General features: G+C 31.1%; 1 protein-coding gene across 5 annotated transcripts in view; it reads right to left on the reverse strand.

Moving 5' to 3' along the window:
• Positions 1 to 2,178: 2,178 nt before the first annotated feature.
• The window catches only part of LOC143044522 (mitochondrial Rho GTPase 1-A-like), a 42,984-nt gene continuing 18,300 nt past the window's right edge, over positions 2,179 to 26,862 (reverse strand). For 2 of the 5 annotated variants that reach the window (XM_076216579.1, XM_076216578.1), the window contains 11 exons: positions 25,404 to 25,512; positions 24,661 to 24,781; positions 21,558 to 21,642; positions 20,852 to 20,997; positions 20,441 to 20,535; positions 19,643 to 19,734; positions 13,903 to 14,025; positions 12,806 to 12,931; positions 9,966 to 10,162; positions 9,083 to 9,151; positions 2,179 to 4,959 (listed from right to left, as the gene is read on the reverse strand). In XM_076216579.1, coding sequence (XP_076072694.1) covers positions 4,842 to 4,959; positions 9,083 to 9,151; positions 9,966 to 10,162; positions 12,806 to 12,931; positions 13,903 to 14,025; positions 19,643 to 19,734; positions 20,441 to 20,535; positions 20,852 to 20,997; positions 21,558 to 21,642; positions 24,661 to 24,781; positions 25,404 to 25,512 — 1,281 coding nt within the window. In that variant the 3' untranslated portion in view covers positions 2,179 to 4,841. Of the gene's footprint in view, positions 4,960 to 9,082; positions 9,152 to 9,961; positions 10,163 to 12,805; positions 12,932 to 13,902; positions 14,026 to 19,642; positions 19,735 to 20,440; positions 20,536 to 20,851; positions 20,998 to 21,557; positions 21,643 to 24,660; positions 24,782 to 25,403; positions 25,513 to 26,862 lie in introns of those variants that run through there. The other 3 variants (XM_076216580.1, XM_076216581.1, XM_076216582.1) reach the window with 2 other exon arrangements.

Raw genomic sequence — 26,862 nt, forward strand, 5'->3', positions numbered from 1 at the left:
TATATTGAATTTTTGTTGAAATCAAACAAAGTTTTATTTTGAACCCCGATTTGGACCAACTTGAAAACGGGGCCCATAATAAAAAAAAACTAAGTACATGTTAAGATTCAGCATATTAAAGAACCCCAAGAATTCAATTTTTGTTAAAATCAAACTAAGTTTAATTTTGGACCCTTTGGACCTTAATGTAGACCAATTTGAAAACGGGACCAAAAATTAAGAATCTAAATACACGGTTAGATTCTGTATATAAAAGAACCCCAATAGTTCAATTTTTGATGAACTCAAACATTTTGGACCCTTTTGGACCCTAATTCGTTGGGACCAAAACTCCAAAAATCAATCCAAACCTTCCTTTTGTGGTCATAAACCTTGTGTTAAAATTTCATAGATTTCTATTTACTTTTACTAAAGTTAGAGTGCGAAAACCAAATGTCTTCAGACGACAACGACGACGGACGGCGATGCCAACGTGATTCCACTAAACAACCAAAAATTTTTCAATTTTTGCGGATTTTTAAAACACGGTCTCACTATAATTAGCGACAAAAAGCGTCAAGAAGAAACAAGAACACTATTTAGCGACAAGAAAACATTTTATTTTTTATCAAAATTACTTATCCAAATAGATATTAAAAGAACATGCAAAAGGAAACAATTTTAGGGACAAGAAAGTTAATATTCTATCAATAAATAGATAGAAAAAGTCATTTATTTGTGATTTTTTATTATTTATTATGTATTACAGCAAGTACTACGTTAAACCTATTGTATTATGATATTAATTCTACTTGTGTTTTAGAACAATAATATATTTATCCTTTACTTTGTTTTTTTTTAAAACTCTCTTTGTTCAATATATAATAAACTTGCAAAATGCATTATTTGTGCATCTTTGTCCAGAAAATACAGACACAAATTGTAAAAAACAAAGAACTGAAATCAAACAAGAGGAAAACATAATTAAAATGTGAATATTTTTCATCATTTTGTTTTGAGTTTTGCCTCATTTAATGATATTTATTATGTTTATGCATAGTTTAATGTTAATTGAAGATTAAGGGAAATTAATGACAATTTAGAGTTTTCAACAGGTGTTCACTATTTAGTGATTGTATATTCTTCCACGCGTAATTGTATAGATGCTTGTACAACGTTGAAGGTGTTAATTGGGTGTTATTTTAGCAATAAACCAAGGGACACGCTCCTCGTTAATCTCATTTGATGTTTCACATTGTGTGTACTGTTATTATCTTAGGGTGAAGCCACATTCAATGTTGTTCCTATCAAGAACAATGAAATGTACTATTGGAAAGGAAATGATATTTTATGTTTTTGGTTCAATAAATTCTTCAAAGTAAAGTTGATAAATGTTTTTTTTATTTCCATTTCATAAATGCATATTTTTTAATATTTATTTGCAAGAAATAATCTTAATAAAAAATAGTCTTCTTGTCGCTTCTTGACACTTCTTCGCTAATTAGTGAAACCCGTAAAAAGTAAACAAATATAGGTCAAAGTACGTTCTTCAACATGCAGTCTTGGCTCACACCTAACTTTAAGCTATACAAGACCCTAAAATTACTAGTGTATAACAATTCAAACGGGAAAACTACATGGTCAATCAATATAAAAAAACAAAAAGCGAGAAAAACGTATGAAAAAAGAAAAGTAAAATCACAAATATACTCAACTCAACTCTTCTAAATGGAAAGTCCCTAATCAAATGGCAATATCAATAGCTCAAACACATAAAACAAATGTACAACAAATGTCATATTCCTGACTTGGTACCACACCAACAAATGACAAACACTGAACATTAGGTTCCTGACTAACACATATTTATGTTCATTTCAGATACAATTCAGTTCAAGTATATTGTTTGTATTATTTTTTTTATACTAATCATTTTATCCAATCATTTCATGTTTTGTTGTGAGGATACATAAAGTAACAAACTAATATAATGGTGAATAACAGAACAATGTATCTTATAAAAAGAGAACAAAACAGTCAATCATATGATGCCATCTCATTCTGGTATATTCAATTTTTTTTTAATTATCATATCCATACCACAAAAAGAAGAACAGCCATTCTTTTTTAACAGGACAGCCAATATCAATTATTGCAGAAAGGGTATGGTCATTTTCTATAAGCAGAATGAACAAAATATTGTTTCTTTTAAAATTTTATTTTCATTTTCAGTATCTTTCAGACATGTATAATAAAACACAGACTCAAATATGACTAACAATGTACATAATTACATAAATAGTTTGACTACATCTAATAATATATACATTCATAATCTAAATTTGTGGTTAATCTTAACAATATCAGAACTTATTTCATACTCTATTGCAGACAATCTATACAGCAGATAAAACATGTACAATAGGATCTGTGGCTACTGATTGCTATGAAAAACAATGGGTTTCAGATTACAAAGCACACAGGAAATATTGTCATGCACAAACTTTGTTGCATAATTTTACATTGATTTCTTTTTTTGATTTTTTTTGTCCAATCAAAGTTTTTTTTAAAGTTTCATTTTTAACAATTAAATAAAAAAAAAGGAGTTAGATTTTAAATAAGGTGCAGTATGTTGAACCACTTATATCTAAAAATAGAAAAAACTTTAAAAAAAACATATTGCTAACAAACACATTTTCTATCAATCTATCACCAGACAAGCAGGAAATATTCTATTATACAAGCACTGGTTTTCTGTCAAACTTGAGTCCTAACATTTTCACAAATTCATTATTTAAAAATATACTTCACTTTTAAATCCTTCTGTATGCAGATACATTTCACTCTTGTTTAGAAAAGAAAATATTTCAGTACTTAAATTTCAAATTGATTCCTTTCCTACTGAAAAAAGGGTTCTTTTAGAACCGTCTGTCAAGCTCAAGTTATATCTCTTATGGAAGCAAAAATTCATAAGGATGTGAGAACTATACATTTGTACTACCTGATTTTTTTCCGAGTAATTTTGTTTTAAGATAAACTAGTTATGAACTAAGCCTCGAATAAAATTGATATCATAATGACCTCGAAGAAATATGGACAAATCTGAAATATTATAATAAACACCAACAAATATCAATAAAACCTTTATAGTATTATCAATAACAAGTGTTAACAGAAATCTTTCATGATTAGAAACATAATGTCAACTGATAATCAGAGCTAAGACATACAAATGATACAATAATGACACTTGACTAATGTTTGAATTTTTTTGTATGCATTCTCTATTTTCTTTTGAAGAAACTATAACGCAATATTTACATTGGATTGATCCCAAAAACATGAGAAAGATAAAATGGTCATGGTATATTTCTAGATGTTTAATATGTAGTTAGGTCATTTATGTGTACCCAATATGCCCTTTAATGCTGAGTCCACACGTAATTCAAATTCGATTCGCATTAAATAATTAGAATTAGTTTAATTCATATTCGAAACATTTTACGTCCTAACGTCAATTCTAATTTGAATTGCAAAGCGGGTCAAATTCGCTTTACTGTCCAAACGACATTACCTTTTAATTCGTATTAACAAAAGCGTATTTCTAATGCGAATTGGATACTTGGAATTTAAAAAGAAGAGTGTGTGAACGCGATTAGCGAATTCTATTCACTTTCGATTCAAATTCTATTGGAATTAAATGTACGTGTGCTCGACGCATAAATCATACACATAATGCATTAGGCAATGTAAGAGTTTTGGAAGTTAAATATGAGATTTTATGCAGTGTGTAGAATACATAATATGAAAACCTTTAATTGAAAACAAAATCTATCAGTTGTATGGTAAAGTTATTACATATAATCTTCATTAATAAATCTACTTGAGAATAATGAGATTTGGTGTATTTTCTATATAAATGAGAAAAGTTCATGAGGTGAAAAAAAACTGGACAATATATATAGAATTTTTTTGTAATTATATATGCATCATAATTGACTGTTAAATAAAAAGAAAAGGCTTCAATGCATTTGATAAATATTGCGGTTTCAAATCTATAAATTTTGGTTCATTTTCATTTAAAATCCAGACAATTATACTATTAAACTAAAATTTATCTTTGGATTTTTAGGCCCACAAGTACTATTATATGGATTTTTTTTAGCTATCTCCTATAAAAAAATTAGTAAAAAGAGAAGATTTAACATTTTTAATCCCACTCAGAAATTGCAAGAAGTGTTTTAAAAAATATTTGAAAATGTCAATTATGATATATACCCAAACCATTAGAGTGAATAGTGTACTGTCAACAAAAAAACTTTATAAAAAAACACAATTCAACCATTCAGCCTCTGAAGAAGGAACATTAAAGGACTGAAATTGGTCAGGCTTTATTATCATCAGGCGCTGTTATTAAGTTGTAACGGCATATATCTTCCTATATTTTATACCCAAACCATTAGTTAATTCTTTTTATTCTGTTCAAGCTGATCACATTACAAAGCTTAAATATATTCCAATATCAAGTTTTACAGCTTTGAATGATAGATGAACACCACAAACATTTAAGAAGTCTTTAAAACCCAAATTTTCAAGCCATCAGTCAAAAGAAGCTCTTGAGCAAATCTCAAACAATGCATCAAGAGTGAACTTTACAGATGATATCTACTAACACATGCTTACTTCCCTTTCATAAAATTTCCTTAAAATTATATCTTAATATAATTCTAGAACTAACAGATTCTAAAAATTTCTGAATTTCTTTTTTGTCCTTGAAGCAACATTTGCATTGCTTGTGCCAAGAACTCATGATTGTTTTCTGAATGCTTTCTGTAATTTGTTGAACTAGCACTAAGTCGCTGTTATCGGAGAGCCTTTGTAATTCTGTATACTATAAAACCAAAAACTGACGCCATAGCAAGTCCGACACCAATTTTCATAAACAGTCTATCGTTCTGTAAAACAACATCCCTCACATGTCTGAAATAAAAAGAAAAAAGTTGTATTTTAAAAATTTAATAACATGAGATTAAAAGATAAAGAATTATATGACAATAAATCCAAAATACAACCAAAAAAGTTATTTTCATCAATATTCTTTTGTAAATAATTTCCATTGTAGATCATGAGATGATAAAAATTATTTTGACATTTAATGCAATTAAGGCCTGTGATATGTTAACAATGGTTAATGTACCTAGAATACAAATAAAATAAATCTTCATTTTCACATGTTTTGCTTTTTATTATCAACATCTATTCTTGTTACAAAAATGTGCAACATTGGCCACATGATTTCTTAACAGTGCTCTTTCAAAATATTACATGACAATAAAATCTCAAGACAGGAAATTCAACTTTTACAGCTCCATCACTAATACTAATCTAACTGTTTTCTACAATCCTGTGTATTTTCTATGTTACAAAAAAAAAGGACTAATTAATTTGTAACAACCAATTTTTGTAACACTAAACATGGAGGTAAAACTTAATTTCCGAGTTTTTGAACTTTAAAAGTTTTACAGAAAAATTGAAGTTGTATCTTTTTACAAAAAACATGCTACATTTACATCCATATATTAAAATTAAATTCTGAATACACACAAAACAAGTAAAATAATGAGCAGCTATTTTATATGAATATCTATATTTTAGCATTCAAGTACAGCACACTTCAGTACAGCCTTTTTTATAAATTTAAACCATTGCATTTCCTGGGTACAAATGAACCATAAATCTAAATGTGCAACAAAAATTACAACTTCTGTTCAGGCTTGCATGCTAACTTTGACACGACTGCAATATTGAATATCAACAAAAATGCAAATTTAAAATCAATGAAATTTGGTAGTCATCCAAAATAAATGAATCCCCAATATTATGTTCTGTTTATTCTATTATTCTGCTCATTAATTGTTTTTGACTTCGTTTCAGATATTTGGAATCCTCTGGTCTTATCCATCTATTGCCCAGAAAAAAACTTGCCCACTAAGCACTTTTATTCTTTTCATAACTTTCTTTCTTATAGTTTAAAAGCCATATTTGAATATGTTATAAAATTCTTGTTACTTTTTTCATGGTTTTTGAAAGAAAAAGCTGGAAATGTCAGTTGTATGAAAAATCTAAAGAAAATCATTTCCCGCTCCCGCCAAATTTTCAATGCCTTAATCTCAATTGCAGGCACACTGACCCATCATGTTCCTCTTCTTTTTAAATTCCTTTATTAATATACTATCAATTTATAAGTCTGTTAATACGCTTGTCATTTTGAAATGGAGTGGTAAATATCTTTAAGTGAAAAACTTATAGTAATACTGATGCATTTTGAACCTCAAATCAATGTTCGCCTCCTTCATGAGGTTAAATTTCTCTGATCAACTGTATAACTTTCATATACAAGCTTGACTGGAATTATTTTTCAAATTCGGTAGTTCCATAAAATGTTAACATTATTCAGTGAAATCTGTTAAAACTGACCCCATAAAAATTTGTAACCTGTCTAAAATGAACACTTTGTCACCTTAACCTCACTGAGCCTATAGCTAGTATCATGACATTTTTTGACATTTTTTTTTGCAATTCAAATTGTTTAATACCCAACATTTATCTTTTCTGAACAAAATTTGTAGTTCAATAAGGAAAAGTTTAGGAAAAGTTTAAGCCTTGTTTTATCATGTTTATGTTAAATAGAAGGCCTTAAAGTAAATACACCAATAGATGGCAGAGTAAAAGGAATAATAACAATAAAGAAGTATGAAGTCAAAGATTAAGGTGGTACCCAACACTTTCACTAAAATTAATTTGGCTCGTTTAATTTTCATAAAATTTTGACAAAGTATTTTCTTTGACCCTTTGACAAAAATATCAAAAATTCCAAAAATTTGAACCAACCATTTTATCAGAAAAATTAAACTGGTTATATAGCAGTTTGACAGACACTTATTTTGATCATTGAGAAGCTTAATATTCCCTAAACAACACAACGTAATTAAAACGTTTAGCTGATTTTACAGAGTTATCTCCCTGTGGTGTTAGGTACCACCTTAAGGCACTGATTAAACGATATAAACTTCATTAGTTTGATGAAAAAAGTTATACATGTATTTTTGAAGCAAAATGAGCTAATTTGGGTTTAATTAAGCAATGTACAAGGTTAAAGGGGCATAAGGGGTTAAAATTCATGATAACCAATTTGACCCAAATTATCATTATTGATTTTCAACATACTAAAACCTTTTTCCAACAAGAGTGCACACGCTGAAATGTCTCGCCTTCTATACTAATCATTAATATTATGTTGATAGTCCCTAAGTATAAAGCTAAACTTTATTACAACTGTCACATAAACTTAACATTAACCAAGATAACTAAACAAAGACCAATGAACCTTGAAAAAGAGGTCCAGGTCAGATGAACCATGCCAGGCAGACAGGTACAGCTAACAATGCTTCTATACAACATATATAGTTGACACATTACTTATAGTTTAAGAAAAATAGACCAAAACACAAAAACTTAACACTGTGCAATGAACCGTGAAAATGAGGTCACGGTTAAATAAAACCTGCTCGACTGACATAAAGATCATAAAATATTTCCATACACCAAATATAGTTGACCTATGGCATATAGCATTAGATAAAAAGACCAAAACTCAAAAACTTAACTTTGACCACTGAACCATGAAAATGAGGTCAAGGTCAGATGACACTTGCCAGTTGGACATGTACACCTTACAGTCCTTCCATACACCAAATATACTAGCCCTATTGCTTATAGTATCTGAGATATGGACTTGACCACCAAAACTTAACCTTGTTCACTGATCCATGAAATGAGGTCGAGGTCAAGTGAAAACTGTCTGACAGACACGAGGACCTTGCAAGGTACGCACATATCAAATATAGTTATCCTATTACTTATAATAAGAGAGAATTTAACATTACAAAAAATTTGAACTTTTTTTTTCAAGTGGTCACTGAACCATGAAAATGAGGTCAAGGACATTGGACATGTGACTGACGGAAACTTCGTAACATGACGCATCTATATACAAAGTATGAAGCATCCAGGTCTTCCACCTTCTAAAATATTAAGCTTTTAAGAAGTGAGCTAACGCCGCCGCCGTAGCCGCCTCCGGATCACTATCCCTATGTCGAGCTTTCTGCAACAAAAGTTGCAGGCTCGACAAAAACAAAAAGTGTAAGAGACACAATTAACAATGCAAGGTTTAAGGTACTGATAATTCAAAAGAGGAAACGTTTTAAATATACAGCAGTGTGTCTTTAATATGCATGAATCATGCAATTTTGTACAATGTCCATAAGGCCAGGCTATCTTTACCATAACCTGACAACCCTGGTGGTGTAAGCACCCCCATATCTGGCAAAAAGGAATTCACTAGCCAGCTCTGTTGGTAATATATATAAGTCTGACATTAAAATAAATTTTGTTATTAGTTTAGTTTCTTTTTCCAGGATACAGTTTAGTTACTGGTTAGTTTGTATCCAGCTTGGCTCTATAAATAATGACAGAACAGAAAAAGGACCAGTACAACACCTCATGCTACAACATACAGCCTGACAGTTTTTAATTTCTAAAAAAAAAGGAGTTATTTCCCTTTATTTGTTAAATACTAAAAAAATTATGATCTGTCTTTTAAACTATCTTTCCCATATATTTTTTTATTTTGTAAAAGATCAATATAATACAGCTTTAACCCTTTCATTATACAATATTTTTTTGTCACAAGGTCAAGCTATTTTAATGATTAGGATATAATTTCGAAGCAATCTAAAAATTGAACATTAGTTGTAATTCTGCAAGAGTTTTAGACTGGTATGAACTTTACCCCAGATAAGTTCATAATTATTCTAAATGTGATATTACATTGAACAAAACAATAAAATAAGGCTAGATTATAAAATTAATTTTCAGGAGTCAAATACAAAATTTGTTAACAATTAATTCCTAAAAAACAAGGGAAACAACTCTCTTTTCTAGAAAAACAGGAAACAAATAACCATGATATATACACACTTATAAACATATCCAAGGAGAGTACATGCAGCAGGCTACGATATATAGATAAAATGTTTGAGACCTGATTTTTTCTTCAAGCCAAAGTGGATTCTGCCGAACCAGTAACATGTGCACGAGTCGTTTGAGATTTCTGAAGGATAAGGACATTTATATAGAGAAGCATAAAAAAAAAAAGAAAAAGAAAAACAGTTTGTTTTCATCAGGCAAATCATGCAATTAACAGCAAATGAATATTTCTGAACCTCCTGGATATTACAAATGATATTTATAACAGCTTTTTTTCAAATATAGAATATATCTATTATTATTTCTCTGTAAAGGCTTTTAATACTATACAGATTATTCCTGAAAACATATTTATTTTTTTGACCGTATTTAGCCGTACATAGTTGGGGCTGTTCCATTAGAATAAATTGGGGAGGGAAGGAAAGAAGTTCTAAAACCCTCCTACAACAAATATATTTTCTTTGAATAATTTTGCATAGATCATTTGGATCTACAACTGTATGTCTAACAACCCATGTATAAAATAAAACATCCCCTGCCTATTCGCCCATAGACATCTCAATGGAACAGCCCTTTAACATAAACATGTATAAAATAGACTAGTACACAACATTAAACATGAATAACAAATTCTAAAAAAACTTGTTTATAAGAATTAAATATAAAAAGAATTGTACTTTTATTATACCCAATTAAGACTAAGTCTAATATCTGTTAAATGAGTAACTTTACTCTTCTCAGTAATATTTCAAACTTCAAATTTTGAATAAACTTGTTTAATAATTTCCTGATATAATGACTATTACACTGTTAAATATTTGTGAAAAAAAATAATGATGAAAATATATTTCAAGATGGCCTTCCAAATTCATTTACTGAAAAGAGTAACTTTAAATTTGAAGTTGTACAAATGTACATGTCACAAGACCATTACTTACGGATATGCAGCCATTGTAGCTAATTTGATATAAACATCTTTGTTAATTTTATCTAAGCAGGCAAAATCTTCAGGGGGCGGAAGTTTGAATTTTTGACAAAATTGTGGAGGAGTCATTTCAAAGTCCTGCCGCACTGCAGGGTATTCCGTTTTTCCAGCCACAAATAAAACTGGGATACGACTGTCTATGAAATGTTTCTGAAAAATAAAAAATATTCATCACAGATATACAGAAATTTTGAAACATGGACAAACTAACAAAGCTTTAGAAAAAGTTACTTTGAAAAAAACTTGTTACAATCCTGAAAATTTGTCACAAAATACTTTTGTAGAGTAGCAAATGTTTTGTGATATAAAGCAAGAGTTGTGATTGAAATGATTGATTGATAAAAAGCTGCTTTATGTTCAGCAGAATATATCAATAAAATATTTTAAAATGATATCATATTGTCAGTGGTTGTGGTTTGCTTGTGTGGTTCATAGGTGTTTCTGGATTTTTGTATAGATAAGACTAGGCTTTCCTATTTAAACTGCATTACGTCATTTTCGGGCCCTTTATAGCTAACTGGTTGCTGTGAGACAAGGCTTTGTTTTGAAGGCAGTACTTTGACCTTTAATGGTTAACCTCTTATACAATGTGACTTGGATGGAGATTTGTCTCGTTGGCACTCATACCACATCTTCTTCTTTATATTTAGTACTAGATGGACACAAAAAGTAAGATTTGTTTTTTTTAATATGTAAGTTCTAAAGGTCAATTTTAACTGAATTAGTACACAATTTTATTTAGGGGTTAACTGAGAACCATCTCCAGATGCAGGATTTTTTTTGCTGCGTTAAAGACTCATTGGTGACCGTAGGCTGTTGTATGCTCCATGGTCGGGTTGTTGTCTCTTTGACATATTCCCCATTTCCATTCTCAATTTTATTTGTCATCCTCATATATGCATAGGATATTTGGTTGTTTGCCTGTGAGAGAACTATAATGGTTTACTTTTATAAATTGTTATTTGGATGGAGAGTTGTTTCATTTGCACTCACACCACATATTCCTATATCTATAGAAACAGTCAATACTATTTATATTGCCAATGGTTTGATATCTTGTTTGTATGAATCTTATCCATGACTTTCACACAATGCACTATAAAAAAGAATGAGGCAGACAATATATCAATTTACATAATGTGGAGAATAATCATGTTGAGATAGTAGTAAAGATCTATGCTGTAATACTGATATATGTCCTATAGTGTATGCATTTTGTAATCATGACTAAAATTTCAAATTCCACATCAATCTACATGTATACTTAAAAGTTAGATGCAAAACAGTTTGGTAATCTCTTCAAGATTTATGCTAACTTTTCGATAAAAGAGGCATTAAAATTGAAAGGATGTTCAAATTATCTCCCTTAAACTTATAAATACATTCAGGCAAATGGTAGCAACTGATATATAATGAGTCCAAGAAGAAAAAATAATATCTTCATAAGACTGAAAATTGGTGACATCATATAAACTAGAGGCTCTCAAGAGCCTGTGTCGCTCACCTGTTAATGTGTTTACTGATGTCGGCCATCTTCGTTGGTAGGCGGGGTCATTAGACCCTTTTTTTTTAAATAGATACCCTAGTACAATGTATTATGATTGTAGCGAAGTTTGGTTAAATTTGGACAAGTCGTTTTAGAAAAGATTTTTATACAAGTTACAAAAATGACGAAAAGTTGTTCAATATTGACTATAAAGGGCAATAACTCCTTAAGGGGTCCTCTAACAATTTTGATCATGCTGACTTATTTGTAGATCTTAATTTGCTGAACATTATTGCTGTTTACAGTTTATCTCTATCTATAATAGTATTCAAGATAATAACCAAAAACTGCAAAATATCCTTAAAATCACAAATTTTAGGGCAGCAACCCAACAACCGGTTGTCCGATTCAACTCAAAATTTGTGAGGGGATATATCTTATTCTGATGGACATTTAAATGTTGAAATATTTGCCCTAAATGTCTTAGTTTCAAAGATATAAAGCAAAAACTGCATTTTACCACTATGTTCTAATTTTAGCCATGTCGGCCATTTTGTTTAGTAGGCTGGGTCATCGGACACATTTTTTAAACTATAAACCACAATGATAATTGTGGCCAAGATTGGTTAAATTTGGCAAAGTAGTTTTGGAGAAGAAGATTTTTAGAAAAGTTGTTAAAAATGACGAAAAGTTGTTAAAAATTTACTATAAAGGGCAATAACTCCTTAAGGGGTCAACTGACAATTTTGGTCATGTTGACTTATTTGTAGGTCTTACCTTGCTGAACATTATTGCTGTTTACAGTTTATCTCTATCTATAATAATATTCAAGATAATAACCAAAAACAGCAAAATTGCCCTAAAATTACCAATTCAGGGGCAGCAACCCAACAACCGGTTGTCAGATTCATCTGAAAATTTCAGGGCAGATAGATCTTGACCTGATAAACAATTTTACCCCATGTCAGATTTGCTCTAAATGCTTTGGTTTTTGAGTTATAAGCCAAAAACTGCATTTTACCCCTATGTTCTATTTTTAGCCATGGCGGCCATCTTGGTTGGTTTGACGGGTCACGCCACACATTTTTTAAACTAGATACCCCAAGGATGATTGTGGCCAAGTTTGGTAGAATTTGGCCCAGTAGTTTCAAAGGAGAAGATTTTTGTAAAAGTTTACGGACGACGGACGACAGACGACGGACGCAGGACGACGGACGACGGACGCCAAGTGATGAGAAAAGCTCACTTGACCTTTCAGGTCAGGTGAGCTAAAAATGGAAAAGAATTTGAATAATAAATAATCATACCAGATACATTTTAGCACAGAATTCAAACGACCGAGGGTTGGTCACATCATATAATAAACAAGCTACATCACAGTTCATCTCTGTCGGGTTTAACATATCACTAACAACAACATCTACTTCATGTAACTGCAAATAAAAACAATCAAAATAATGAAATACATGTACATACATGTATATGCAACAGTCTATCTGCTTTTTATTGATGATGGAAAGTCAAGTAAAACTTAGAAAAAGTTGAATGTTATGAGGGAATAATGGTGGCCAAATTATATGAAAGTAGGGATTTTTTTTTATCAAATATATAACATTCACTATTATTTTGAATATAAATATAAAATGAAAGTATGTGAAATCTTTAAACTTTTATTGGTGTTAAGCATGAACTTGGAAGAAACTGTTTTCCAATTATTTTTTTAAAGCATAGAGAAGATATTGTAGCTTAATATGCCAAATGACAAGTAAGATAATAAGTAGATTCAGAAATGTTATTTTATTGGATATATACCCTGATTGGTCCAAACATAATCAATGTGGGTGCTGAGAATGTAATTAATAAGGACCAAAGTAAAGTTCTGAGTCTATTGTTCAGATATATTTGATAGTATACATATCATGTATATTACTTTAAGAACTCAACTTGTTTTCATTTGGATTGTTCTTTATTTTGTTTTTTATCTCATTGTTTGTAGAGTATTGTGAAAATCATTGATGTTGTAATGTTTATGTCCTTTGGGCCCATAATTTGAAATAAACAAGAATGTCTCCCCAGTACACGGATGCCCCACTTGCACTATCATTTTCTATGTTCAATGGACCGTGAATTGGGGTAAAAACTCTAATTTGGCATTGAAATTAAAAAGATCATATCAAAAGGAACATGTTTCAAGTTGATTGGACTTCAACTTTATTAAAAACTACCTTGATCAAAAACTTAAACCTGAAGCAGGACTGACAGACGCACAGACAGAAAACATAATGCCCCTCTACTATCGTAGGTGGGGCATAAAAAATCTTCTTCATACAAAAAGTTCTACATTATAGATATTCTTCATAAATACTGTTATCGATACCTTAATTAATCAAAACTTTTGACTTACCATTAAATATTTTTCTTGACCATAGACCTGTACAGTATTGATTGTAAAAGTAGATAAATGTTCCTTCTCTAACGTTGCTAAATATCGGAGATTCCGTCCTAAATGACCTTGTAATAACGAGGTCTGAAACAAATATTCAAAAATAATAGTTCTAATGCATATTTGTGTATCGAAAAAATGTCATATATATAACATAATACTATAAAATAATGATATCAATATGTATAATTTGAAAACATTGTGAAAATTCTAATAATCTTAAAGGCAACTGTTTTGAAATGACTTTTAGAAATAATGCAACCCAAAATACAGATTTACTATAAACTAGAGGCTCTAAAGAGCCTGTGTCGCTCACCTTGGTCTATGTGAATATTAAACAATGGACACAGATGGATTCATGACAAAATTGTGTTTTGGTGATGGAGATGTGTTTGTAGATCTTACTTTACTAAACATTCTTGCTGCTTACAATTATCTCTATCTATAACAGTACTTTCTGTGGAAAATGTTATTGAAAATCTTCAAATTTTAAGAAATTTGTTAAAAATTGACTATGAAGGGCAATAACTCCTTAGGGGGTCAATTGACTATTTTGGTCATACTGACTTATTTTTAGTTCTTACTTTGCTGTACATTATTGCTGTTTACAGTATATCTCTATCTATAATAATATTCAAGATAATAACAAAAAAACAGCAAAATTTCCTCAAAATTACCAGTTCAGGGGCAGCAACCTAACAACCAATTATCCGATTCATCTGAAAATTCCAGGGCAGATAGATCGTGACCTGATCAACAATTTTACTTCCTATCAGATTTGCTCTTAATGCTTTGGTTTTTGAGTTATAAGCCAAAAACTGCATTGTACCCCCATGTTCTATTTTTAGCCATGGCGGCCTTGGTTTGTTGGCCGAGTTACCAGACACATCTTTTTAACTAGATACCCCAATGATGATTATGGCTAAGTTTGGTTAAATTTGGCCCAGTAGTTTCAGAGGAGAAGATTTTTCTAAAAGATTACTAAGATTTACAAACTAGAGGCTCTAAAGAGCCTGTGTCGCTCACCTTGGTCTATGTGCATATTAAACAAAGGACACAAATGGATTCATGACAAAATTGTATTTTGGTGATGGTGATGTGTTTGAAGTTCTTACTTTACTGAACAATTTTGCTTCTTACAATTATATCTATAATGAACTTTGCCCATTAGTAACAGAGAACTATATTTGGTAAAAATTTACATATATTTACCAAATTAATGAAAATTGTTAAAAATTGACTATAAAGGGCAATAACTCCTTAAGGGGTCAATTGACCATTTAGGTCATGTTGACTTATTTGTAGATCTTACTTTGCTGAACATTATTGCTGTTTACAGTTTATCGCTATCTATAATAGTATTCAAGATAACCAAAAACGGCAAAATTTCTTTAAAAATTACCAATTGGAGGGCAGCAACCCAACAACCAGTTGTCCAATTCATCTGAAAAATTCAGGGCAGATAGATATTGACTTGATTAACAATTTAACTTCTTGTCAGATTTGCTCTAGATGCTTTGAATTCATAGTTATAAGCCAAAAACTGCATTTTACCCCTATGTTCTATTTTTAGCCGTGGCGGCCATCTTGGTTGAATGGCCAGGTCATCGGACACATTTTTCAAACTAGATACCCCAAAGATGATTGTGGCCTAGTAGTTTCAGTGGAGATTTTGTAAAAGATTACTTAGATTTATGAAAAATGGTTAAAGATTGACTATAAAGGGCAATAACTCCTAAAGGGGTCAACTGACCATTTTGGTCATGTTGACTTATTTGTAGATCTTACTTTGCTGAACATTATTGCTGTTTACAATTTATCTCTATCTATAATAATATTCAAGATAATAACCAAAAACAGCAAAATTTCCTCAAAATTACCAATTCAGGGGCAGCAACCCAACAACCGATTGACCGATTCATCTGAAAATTTCAGGGCAGATAGATCTTGACCTGATAAACATTTTTATACCATGTCAGATTTCCTCAAAATGCTTTGGTTTTTGAGTTATAAGCCAAAAACTGCATTTTACCCCTATGTTCTATTTTTAGCGGTGCGGCCATCTTGGTTGGTTGACCAGGTCACGCCACACATTTTCTAAACTAGATACCCCAAAGATGATTGTGGCCAAGTTTGGATTAATTTGGCCCAGTAGTTTCAGAGGAGAAGATTTTTGTAAAAGATTACTTTAATTAACGAAAAATGGTTAAAAATTGACTATAAAGGGCAATAACTCCTAAACGGGTCAACTGACCATTTTGGTCATGTTGACTTATTTGTAGATCTTACTTTGCTGAACATTATTGCTGTTTACAGTTTATCTCTATCTATAATAATATTCAAGATAATAACCAAAAACAGCAAAATTTCCTCAAAATTACCAATTCAAGGGCAGCAACCCAACAACCGATTGACCGATTCATCTGAAAATTTCAGGGCAGATAGATCTTGACCTGATAAACATTTTTACCCCATGTCAGATTTGCTCTAAATGCTTTGGTTTTTGAGTTATAAGCCAAAAACTGCATTTTACCCCTATGTTCTATTTTTAGCCGTGGCGGCCATCTTGGTTGGTTGACCGGGTCACGCCACACATTTTTTAAACTAGATACCCCAATGATGATTGTGGCCAAGTTTGGTTTGATTTGGCCCAGTAGTTTCAGAGGAGAAGATTTTTGTAAAAGTTAACGACGACGGACGACGACGGACGCCGGACGACGACGCCGGACGCCGGACGCAAAGTGATGGGAATAGCTCACTTGGCCCTTCGGGCCAGGTGAGCTAAAAAAGAAAGACAATCTGATATTAAAACCAAAAAGATCACATTTATTAACTGATTTTTACAGCTTGATAATTCTTGATAAGTTCTACCATAACAGAAAAAGCTTTCAGCCAGAAACATATTTTTTGCTTTATTTCAAGACATCAATTCCATGAAGGATGGTCTCAGATTGTGTACACTAGCTCTGAATTTGTGCAACTGATTTAACCAGATGCTCCGCAGGGCGTAGCTTTATACGACCGCAGAGGTTGAACCCTGAACGGTTGGGGCAAGTATGGACACGACATTCAAGCTGGATTCAGCTCTAAATTTGGATTGTGATTAAATAGTTGACACAGCATAGGTTTCTGACACAGAATGAATGTGTTCTAATGAACTTAAAATTTTTGTTTTCTCTTAGAGCAATTCACTATGCTGTTGAATATTAATCCTCTCAAAAAAATGTTTGAAGAAATTTTCTTTTTTATTTATGAAATTTAAAATGAGAAAAATTGAACCCAATTTTTTTAATCACATCCCCCTTTCCCTTATTCCAAAACTAATCTCAATTAAAATTTCTAATGGAGTTTGCAACAATAACTACTCATTTAAATACATCATAAAATATTAAGATGTAAAAAAACTGCTTGTTATCACTGAATGGTAAAGATTATTTTAATTTATCAGTTGGTAGTAAAAAGTGAATATACATTGTATATTGTATATAACAAAGATTTAAGTTGATTCTGGACAAAGAAAGATAACTCCAATTAAAAAAAAATCTTGCTATTGCACAATATTTTGCAATTAGATATTTCTTGCTTACTATTCTGGACAAAGAAAGATAACTCTAATTAAAAAAAAATTTGCTATTTCACAATATTGTGCAATTAGATATTTCTTGCCATTGCGCAATACTGTGCAATTGAAAAGACTTGCTATTGCACAATACTTAATATAATAATTTTAGATCCTGATTTGGACCAACTTGAAAACTGGGCCCATAATAAAAAATCTAAGTACATTTTTGGATTCAGCATATCAAAGAACCCCAAGATTTCAATTTTTGTTAAAATCAGACTAAGTTTAATTTTGGATCCTTTGGACTTTAGTGTAGACCAATTTGAAAACAGGACCAAAAATGAAGAATCTACATACACAGTTAGATTTGGTATATCAAAGAACCCCATTTATTCAATTTTTGATGAAATCAAACAAAGTTTAATTTTGGACCCCGATTTGGACCAACTTGAAAACTGGGCCAATAATCAAGAATCTAAGTACATTTTTAGATTCAGCATATCAAAGAACCTAACTGATTCATTTTTTGTCAAAATCAAACTAAGTTTAATTTTGGACCCTTTGGACCTTAATGTAGACCAATTTGAAAACGGGACCAAAAGTTAAGAATCTACATACACAGTCATGCCAGTTAGATTCGGCATATCAAAGAACCCCAATTATTCAATTTGGATGAAATCAAACAAAGTTTAATTTTGGACCCTTTGGGCCCCTTATCTGTTTGGACCAAAACTCCCAAAATCAATACCAACCTTCCTTTTATGGTCATAAACCTTGTGTTTAAATTTCATAGATTTGTATTTACTTATACTAACATTATGGTGCGAAAACCAAGAAAAATGCTTATTTGGGTCCCTTTTTGGCCCCTAATTCCTAAACTGTTGGGACCTAAACTCCCAAAATCAATACCAACCTTCCTTTTGTAGTCATTAACATTGTGTTTAAATTTCATTGATTTCTATTTACTTAAACTAAAGTTATTGTGCGAAAACCAAGAATATAATGCTTATTTGGGCCCTTTTTTGGCCCCTAATTCCTAAACTGTTGAAACCAAAACTCCCAAAATCAATCCCAACCGTTCTTTTGTGGTCATAAACCTTGTCAAAATTTCATAGATTTCTATTAACTTAAACTAAAGTTATAGTGCGAAAACCAAGAAAATGCTTATTTGGGCCCTTTTTGGCCCCTAATTCCTAAAATGTTGGGACCAAAACTCCCAAAATCAATACCAACCTTCCTTTTGTGGTCATAAACCTTGTGTTAAAATTTCATAGATTTCCATTCACTTTTACTAAAGTTAGAGTGCGAAAACTAAAAGTATTCGGACGACGACGACGACGACGACAACGCCGACGTGATAGCAATATACGACGAAAAAATTTTCAAATTTTGCGGTCGTATAAAAATGTATGAATCAGCCGAGGTTTCTTCAAGTTGCATTTAAATAGTGAGAATCTATTTTTTTTCTAACTCTCTTTCATCATAGATATTGGTTGTGTTTGGATATGTGCCAAAGGGGGTCTATGGTTTGGGTACCTATGGTTTGACATTTTATATAGCAAAATAGCAAACCAAAGGTGCCTATGGGTATCTATAGGCCACCTCAGGCATATATCCAAACATAGGTTTTAAATGCAAACATTATTACGATTCCAGCAATGCTATAATATACTGATTGCTTGTTACTATTTAAATTCTAGTTGTAATGCTTTAGATTGAACAAAAAACACTCAAGTTTTTATATAACGATATAATAAATTATTACATTGGTTGCAATTAATTACACTGATTTCCCAGTTAAATGAAAACCGATAATTTCACATGTGAAATAAACGTTGTTATTTCACTCTCTGACATCATACAACAATAGGCGTTGTCAAGACGTCGATAACAGCAGATCAAAACAAATTGTGAATGCGTAGAAAAAAGATATAGTTCCTTACATGTTTTACATTAATTTATTTAAAAAAAGCCATTTGGCAATGAAATAAAAAGAATAACTACTTAAAGAATTCAAATATCGAAAAATATTCAACTAGTGACTGAACAACACTGATAATTAACTCATGCGCTATGCCCATTCGTGAATTAATGTGTTGTTCAGTCACTCGTTGAATATTTTTCTCTATAATTACATACCTTGCCCACAGACTTAGCACCAAGCACATGACATCTGAACACATTTCTGGAGGTATGTTTCTTGTCTAAATCTATTTTCTTATCTCTAGTGACTATAAAACAAAACAAACATTTATGTAATGAAAATATTTCAAGCAGCTTTCTAATTTTAATATACATTATCTGTCATTCAGACTAAACCAGAATTATTATAGTGAAATTGTTGTCTTTTATATTTTCTCAAATACATACTCAATTTGATATAATTTCTGGATTGAAATCCATTGATTTTTTCATCAAATTTCTTGAATACGTTTTATGCCTTCAATCCTACAAAACTTAAACTTAGTTAATATTAGACAGATAAAATATTCATTTATGTGTATATTGATGTACATGTATGTATTTGAGAAGACAAAACTAAGTGGCATTTGCTTAGGTACTTTCCAGAGTTTGGTATTTTTGCAATTAATCTTTTTGACCGTGACAGGCACTGGTCAGGTATTATATTCACATTTCCAAACAACATGCAAATAGAAATTACCCTGGTCAAACATGCATGTTATTTGTCTTTCAATTTGTTGATTGATCATTGATGTTCAATGCCACTTTCAGCATTTTTTCTATGGAAGGTGCACTTCCTTTAGGTGGGCAGTGTGTGACTGATTCAAGAAGTGTATGATTTAGTTGCAATTTTCTTTCAATCGCAAATGAAGATAACAGCTTTGTATTTCACGTGTAATTGACACATGCATGATCTCTGATGTCAGCATTACAATTTTGAATATTTGATCACATAATATTTTTATTTTCACTAACCTTGAATAGCCGAAACCTGGCTGTCATGTAAATACTGATAACCTAAATATGCTAAAAATTCTATAGTTCTGGGTACATCTAGGAGCGTGGTCAGTCTGAAATGTATAAAAATTGATTGCTTCAGGTACAAGTTAAGAAGTGTCACTAGCCTCAAAATACTCCCACTGATCATGATAGCCTTGTGATGTTATATAAAATTTAAAGTTTGTACAGAAATTATACATTAGGTATTTACTGAAAATTATACTTTATGGATTAAAATAGCATATAGAGTTTGCACAGAAATTATACATAAGGTATTCACTGCAAATTATACTTTATGGATTAAAATAGCATATAGAGTTTGCACAGAAATTATACATTAGGTATTCACTGAAAATAATTCTTCATGAAAATATTTTTTTAACTTACGCCCATTGAGCCAGATAACCTTGCGAAGTTATCCAACCATTAGGATTTGTACAGACTGTATTATTAACATCTTGTCCCCACGGCATCACAGGACAAGTACTAAATAAGTTCTGTAATTCTGGTGGTGACAGGCATCCATCACTATCCTGAAAATAACAAGAATATTAGTAAAAGATTATACAAAGTTCAGCTAAGGTCAATAAGGAGGAGGTATGATAAGGTACTTTTTTAGGCTAATTAAATTCAATGTCAACAGACAATGACGACAATGATGGTGATGATGATAATTGAGGAACTGTACAAATTATTATACTGACTGCAAGACTTTAGATAAAGTTGGTCAGACTTAAGATGTAATTATTTCTAAAACATTTTGAAGATTTTAAGCCTTGTATTTTGTTCATGACTACTATCTATAGCTATAGTAAGGACCATTTTTCAGACTTGCTCATACCACAAGTTTCAATTTGGTTTGACTTCTTCAAATAAGAATAGTCAACCTGTGTCACATCCAACCTGCTTTCCATGGTAGATAACTCACATTAAATTATGAATTATTGAAACCTATATAGTTACAGCAGTTGTTCTGATGATCAAGGGAATTTACATTATAATTTTCCTTCATCTCTTGTCTTTTTCGTGTGTCAAAAATAGTATGAAAATGTAACGGTTATTTTCTTACAGGTAATATTACCTAAATACTTACTTCATCATATTTGTTAAAAACCATTTTAAGAAACTGTATCCCTTGTAACGTTAACTCTGTTGTGGAACCAGATCCCACCATTATTCTGTAACAAAAGAGAAACTTTAAAAAATTGAACTGTTTGAATGTATTAGATAATTAAAAAAAGTGTAAATATAATCTTCTTATGAAAACTGGTACTTTTTTTGTAATTTCATGTAATTAAACAAATATGATGTATTTCAGTCAATTATTAAAAGTAAATTAAAAGGGTAACAAACTGAGATTAAATCAACTAGATCAAAATTATTTTGTCACATATTTTTATCAAATATTTTAATCAAATAAGTCAACAATTCCTGTAACTGAAATGTTGGTGATTTTATTTGTAGTAATCTTTGTGTGCATTAACACTTTTCAGTTCGGTAATAATTGTTAGTAGTTAAAAAATATTATAAGGGTCCTGTGGAACCCAGTGTTTCCCCTATTTTTGCTGTTAGTGGCAGGCTCAACATAAATGGGGAAACAATATTAAAATTTTTCCTTTAGATACCATCTTTTGATTATAAGAAGCTTTTATCCAACTGACAGAAAAATGAAGTCCATTTATAAAAAAAATATGGATTTACAGGATTTTTTAATTTTTTTTTACAAAATTTGCATATGGTTACTATCTTATGATCATAAACAAGCTTCTGCCCAAGTTTGGTAGAATTCTGGAATACTTTAAGAAAATTTCAACCAGGTGCTCCGCAGGGCGCAGCTTTATACGACCACAGAGGTCGAACCCTGAACAGTTGGGGCAAGTATGGACAAAACATTCAAGCATGATACAGCTCTGAATTTGGATTGTGATCAAATTTTTGACATTACATGGTTTTTTTTTACACAAAACAAATGCCAAGATTTTACAAATCAATTAAAGATTTCTTCTTCAAACTTTTTAAATCTAAAATTAAATAGTTGACACAGCATAGGTTTCTGACACAGAATGAATGTGGTCTAATGAACTTAAAAGGTTTTTTTTGCCTTTGAGCAAATCACTATGCTGTTGAATATTAATCCTCTCAAAAAAATGTTTGAAGAAATTTTCTTTTTATTTATGAAATCTGAAATGAGAAAAATTTAACCCCCCCCCCTTTTTTTTCACATCCCCGTTTCCCTTTTTCAAAACTGATATCAATTCAAATTTCTAATGGAGTTTGCAACAATAACTACTCATTTAAATACATCATAAAATATTAAGATGTAAAAAAAACTGCTTGTTATCACTGAATGGTAAAGATTATTTAAATTTATCAGTTGGTAGTAAAAAGTGTATATACATTGTATATTGTATATAACAAAGATTTAAGTTGATTCTGGACAAAGAAAGATAACTCCAATTAAAAAAAATTCTTGCTATTGCACAAATAGGATATTTCTTGCTTACTATTCTGGACAAAGAAAGATAACTCTAATTAAAAAAAAATTTGCTATTTCACAATATTGTGCAATTAGATATTTCTTGCCATTGCACAATACTGTGCAATTGAAAAGACTTGCTATTGCACAATACTTAATATAATAATTTTAGATCCTGATTTGGACCAACTTGAAAACTGGGCCCATAATCAAAAATCTAAGTACATGTTTAGATTCAGCATATCAAAGAGGCCCAAGAATTCAATTTTTGTTAAAATCAAACTTAGTTTAATTTTGGACCCTTTGGACTTTAATGTAGAATTTGAAATTTGAAAACAGGACCAAAAATGAAGAATCTACATACACAGTTAGATTTGGCATATCAAAGAACCCCAAGGATTCAATTTTTGATGAAATCAAACAAAGTTTAATTTTGGACCCTTTGGACCTTAATGTAGACCAATTTGAAAACTGGACCAAAAAAACTTCAATAATCAAGAATCTAAGTACATTTTTAGATTCAACATATCAAAGAACCCAACCGATTCATTTTTTGTCAAAATCAAACTAAGTTTAATTTTGGACCCTTTGGACCTTAATGTAGACCAATTTGAAAACGGGACCAAAAGTTGAGAATCTACATATACAGTTAGATTCGGCATATCAAAGAACCCCAATTATTCAATTTTGATGAAATCAAACAAAGTTTAATTTTGGACCCTTTGGGCCCCTTTTTCCTAAACTGTTGGGACCAAAACTCCCAAAATCAATACCAACCTTCCTTTTATGGTCATAAGCCTTGTGTTTAAATTTCATAGATTTGTATTTACTTATACTAACATTATAGTGCGAAAACCAAGAAAAATGCTTATTTGGGTCCCTTTTTGGCCCCTAATTCCTAATCTGTTGGGTCCTAAACTCCCAAAATAAATACCAACCTTCCTTTTGTGGTCATAAACATTGTGTTTAAATTTCATAGATTTCCATTTACTTAACCTAAGGTTATTGTGCAAAAACCAAGAAAAATGCTTATTTGGGCCCTTTATTGGCCCCTTATTCCTAAACTATTGAAACCAAAACTCCCAAAATCAATCCCAATCTTTCTTTTGTGGTCATAAACCTTGTGTCAAAATTTCATAGATTTCTATTAACTTAAACTAAAGTTATGGTGCGAAAACCAAGAAAATGCTTATTTGGGCCCTTTTTGGCCCCTTATTCCTAAAATGTTGGGACCAAAACTCCCAAAATCAATACCAACCTTCCTTTTATGGTCATAAACCTTGTGTTAAAATTTCATAGATTTCTATTCACTTTTACTAAAGTTAGAGTGCGAAAACTAAAAGTATTCGGACGCCGGACGACGACGACGACGACGACGACGACGCAGACGCCAACGTGATAGCAATATACGACGAAATTTTTTTCAAAATTTGCGGTCGTATAAAAACTTTAACCACAGAGTGAATATTTGTTGACCCTGCTTACGACAGGAATGTAGGATTACTATATCTAACTTTTGCAACAAAAGTTGCAGGCTCCATAAAAATGAATACATATTTCTGAACTTCCTACATTTTGTAATTGATTAAGATTGTGGTGGTATCAACAATACGATCAAATGAAGAATTTCAATCCAACTTTCCTAATCATATATATCTTTATAAATAATATAAATCAAAATCAAGATAATTTTTTCGCTAAAGTATAAAATAAAATTTACTTTGGGTATAAAAAATCTCGTGTGAGCTGCAATCGATCGTCGTAACCAAAAGCCCTCATAACTGTCCATGTTGTCTCATGTCGACCTCGTTGTATAAATAACGTGTGTAGAAATAAAAACCCTGAAATAAAAGACAATTTTGTTAGTTTTTTTCATTTAAATTGTTTTACATTTGTGATTTAATCCTTTATATATGACTATTCCGTATGGGATTTGCTCATTGTTGAAGACCATACAGTGACCTATAGGTGTTAATTTCTGTGTCATTTAGTCTCTTGGAGAGCTGTCTTATTCACAATCATACCACATCTTCTTTTTTATATTGTTATCAAATATCATATCTTTAAAACAATACAATCTTGAAATAATATATATAGAAATCAATCTCAAGGTGTGGGATTTTCGCCCTGTGTTGAAGAGCAGTGGTGGCCTTTCTGCTATTTGGTTTGGTTATTGCTTCTTTGACACATTCCAAGTTTCCATTCTCATTTTCATATTGATGAGACTTAAAAAAAACCTGAAGATCTTGTTTTGTTTCTTGTCTTTGAGTTGCTGCCATATTGTTCCAGCTTCAACTTTCTATAAATAATTAAGTTAAAATGAACAAAACTTTTCAGCCTTTTTTTTTTGTTTTTTCATTTTTTACTTTGATGGAGATTAATTGGAACTTATACCAATGTTTTTATTCATATTAACAATGATTAATTGAATTGGTGGTGTGATACCAGAATATAACAACAAACCTTTAAGCGTTAAGGCATTCTCTTTGACCCCATCAGTTATATTTCTTTTAACAATTGACTTCACATCATCTAAGGCTTGCTGGTGTAGTGGTGCATTAAAACATTTCCTCTGCAAAAAAAAATAAAAATGGGAGGATATTCAATTAAAAATATAATTGTTAAAAAAAAATACAAAAACAAATATGGCAAATGCTACATTTAAAGTTTTTTTAGACTCTCTCCATCACTGGTTTTTAAATCACTGACTAATGAATGGAAGACACAAGTAATGACGTCCATTCTTCTGTTACAAAAGAAATTTCCAACACTCAAAAGTTGATGGTGTCAAGTTGTATAACAACAAACCCAGTGGCAGATCCAGCCATTTAAAAAGGGGTGGTGGTTTCAAACCCAGAGTAAAAGGGGGGGGGGTTCTAACTATATGCTCCCATTCAAATGCATTGATCGTCCAAAAAAGGGGGTTTCAACCCCCAGACCCCCCCCTCCCTGGATCCGCCACTGAAACCTTCTATTTGCAGATATGAAATTTGCTTTCAAAGGACAACTCATCAAATTAAAGTCCCACAGCATGATTCATCAAATATCAAACCAACCAACTTAATTTAACAAATATGTGATGAGAATGTCAATAATACGTGTCAGTATTCAAAGTATTTTTTACAAAGAAGGAAGTAACTGTCCTGCAAATACTGTACATGTTTAACTCATAGCAATAAATTTTGAGAACAAATATCAGATCATTTCTTCATACAAAAGTCAGAAAACATGTAGCAAAATTACGGACAAACTAACAAATAGCAAATGTAAATGCAGTATAACTGCCCTCTGGAAATTTGGCTTAATGAGGGGGAAAAAGAAACATGAGAAAGAAAATGGGAATGGGATACTCAGATCATTATGTATAATAATTAAGGTGGTGCCTAACACTACAGGGAGATAACTCTGTAAAATCAGCTCAACGTTTTGATTACGTTGTGTTGTTAAGGGAGTATCAAGCTTCTCAATGATCAAAATAAGTGTTCATCAAACTGCTATATAACCAGTGTAATTTTTCTGATAAAACGGTTGGTTCAAATTTTTTGAAATTTTTATATTTTTGTCAAAGGCTCAAAGTAAATACTTTGTCAAAATTTAAAGAAAATTAAACGAGCCAAATTAATTTTAGTCAAAGTGTTGGGTACCACATTAAAGTAAATGTAGGGTTTATGTCAAAGAGACAACAACAAAACAACACGAAAACCGAAGAACATCTTGATGTCTGCATATCACAACGGCCAAATGAAACTTTGATAAAAACTGATGGTCTCCAATGTCAAAACATTTCTTAAGAAAGTAAAAAATATTCTAGAACTGAAACAAAATTCTGGTAACATATAGGATTTCAGACATATACAATGTACCATTACATGTTAGAAAACCAGAAACTCTCCTATTTCATGTAGCCCCAACTGTTAACTTT

The sequence above is a fragment of the Mytilus galloprovincialis genome, chromosome 9 (genome assembly GCF_965363235.1).
Source record: "Mytilus galloprovincialis chromosome 9, xbMytGall1.hap1.1, whole genome shotgun sequence".
In the NCBI taxonomy this organism is placed as follows: Eukaryota; Metazoa; Mollusca; class Bivalvia; order Mytilida; family Mytilidae; genus Mytilus; species Mytilus galloprovincialis.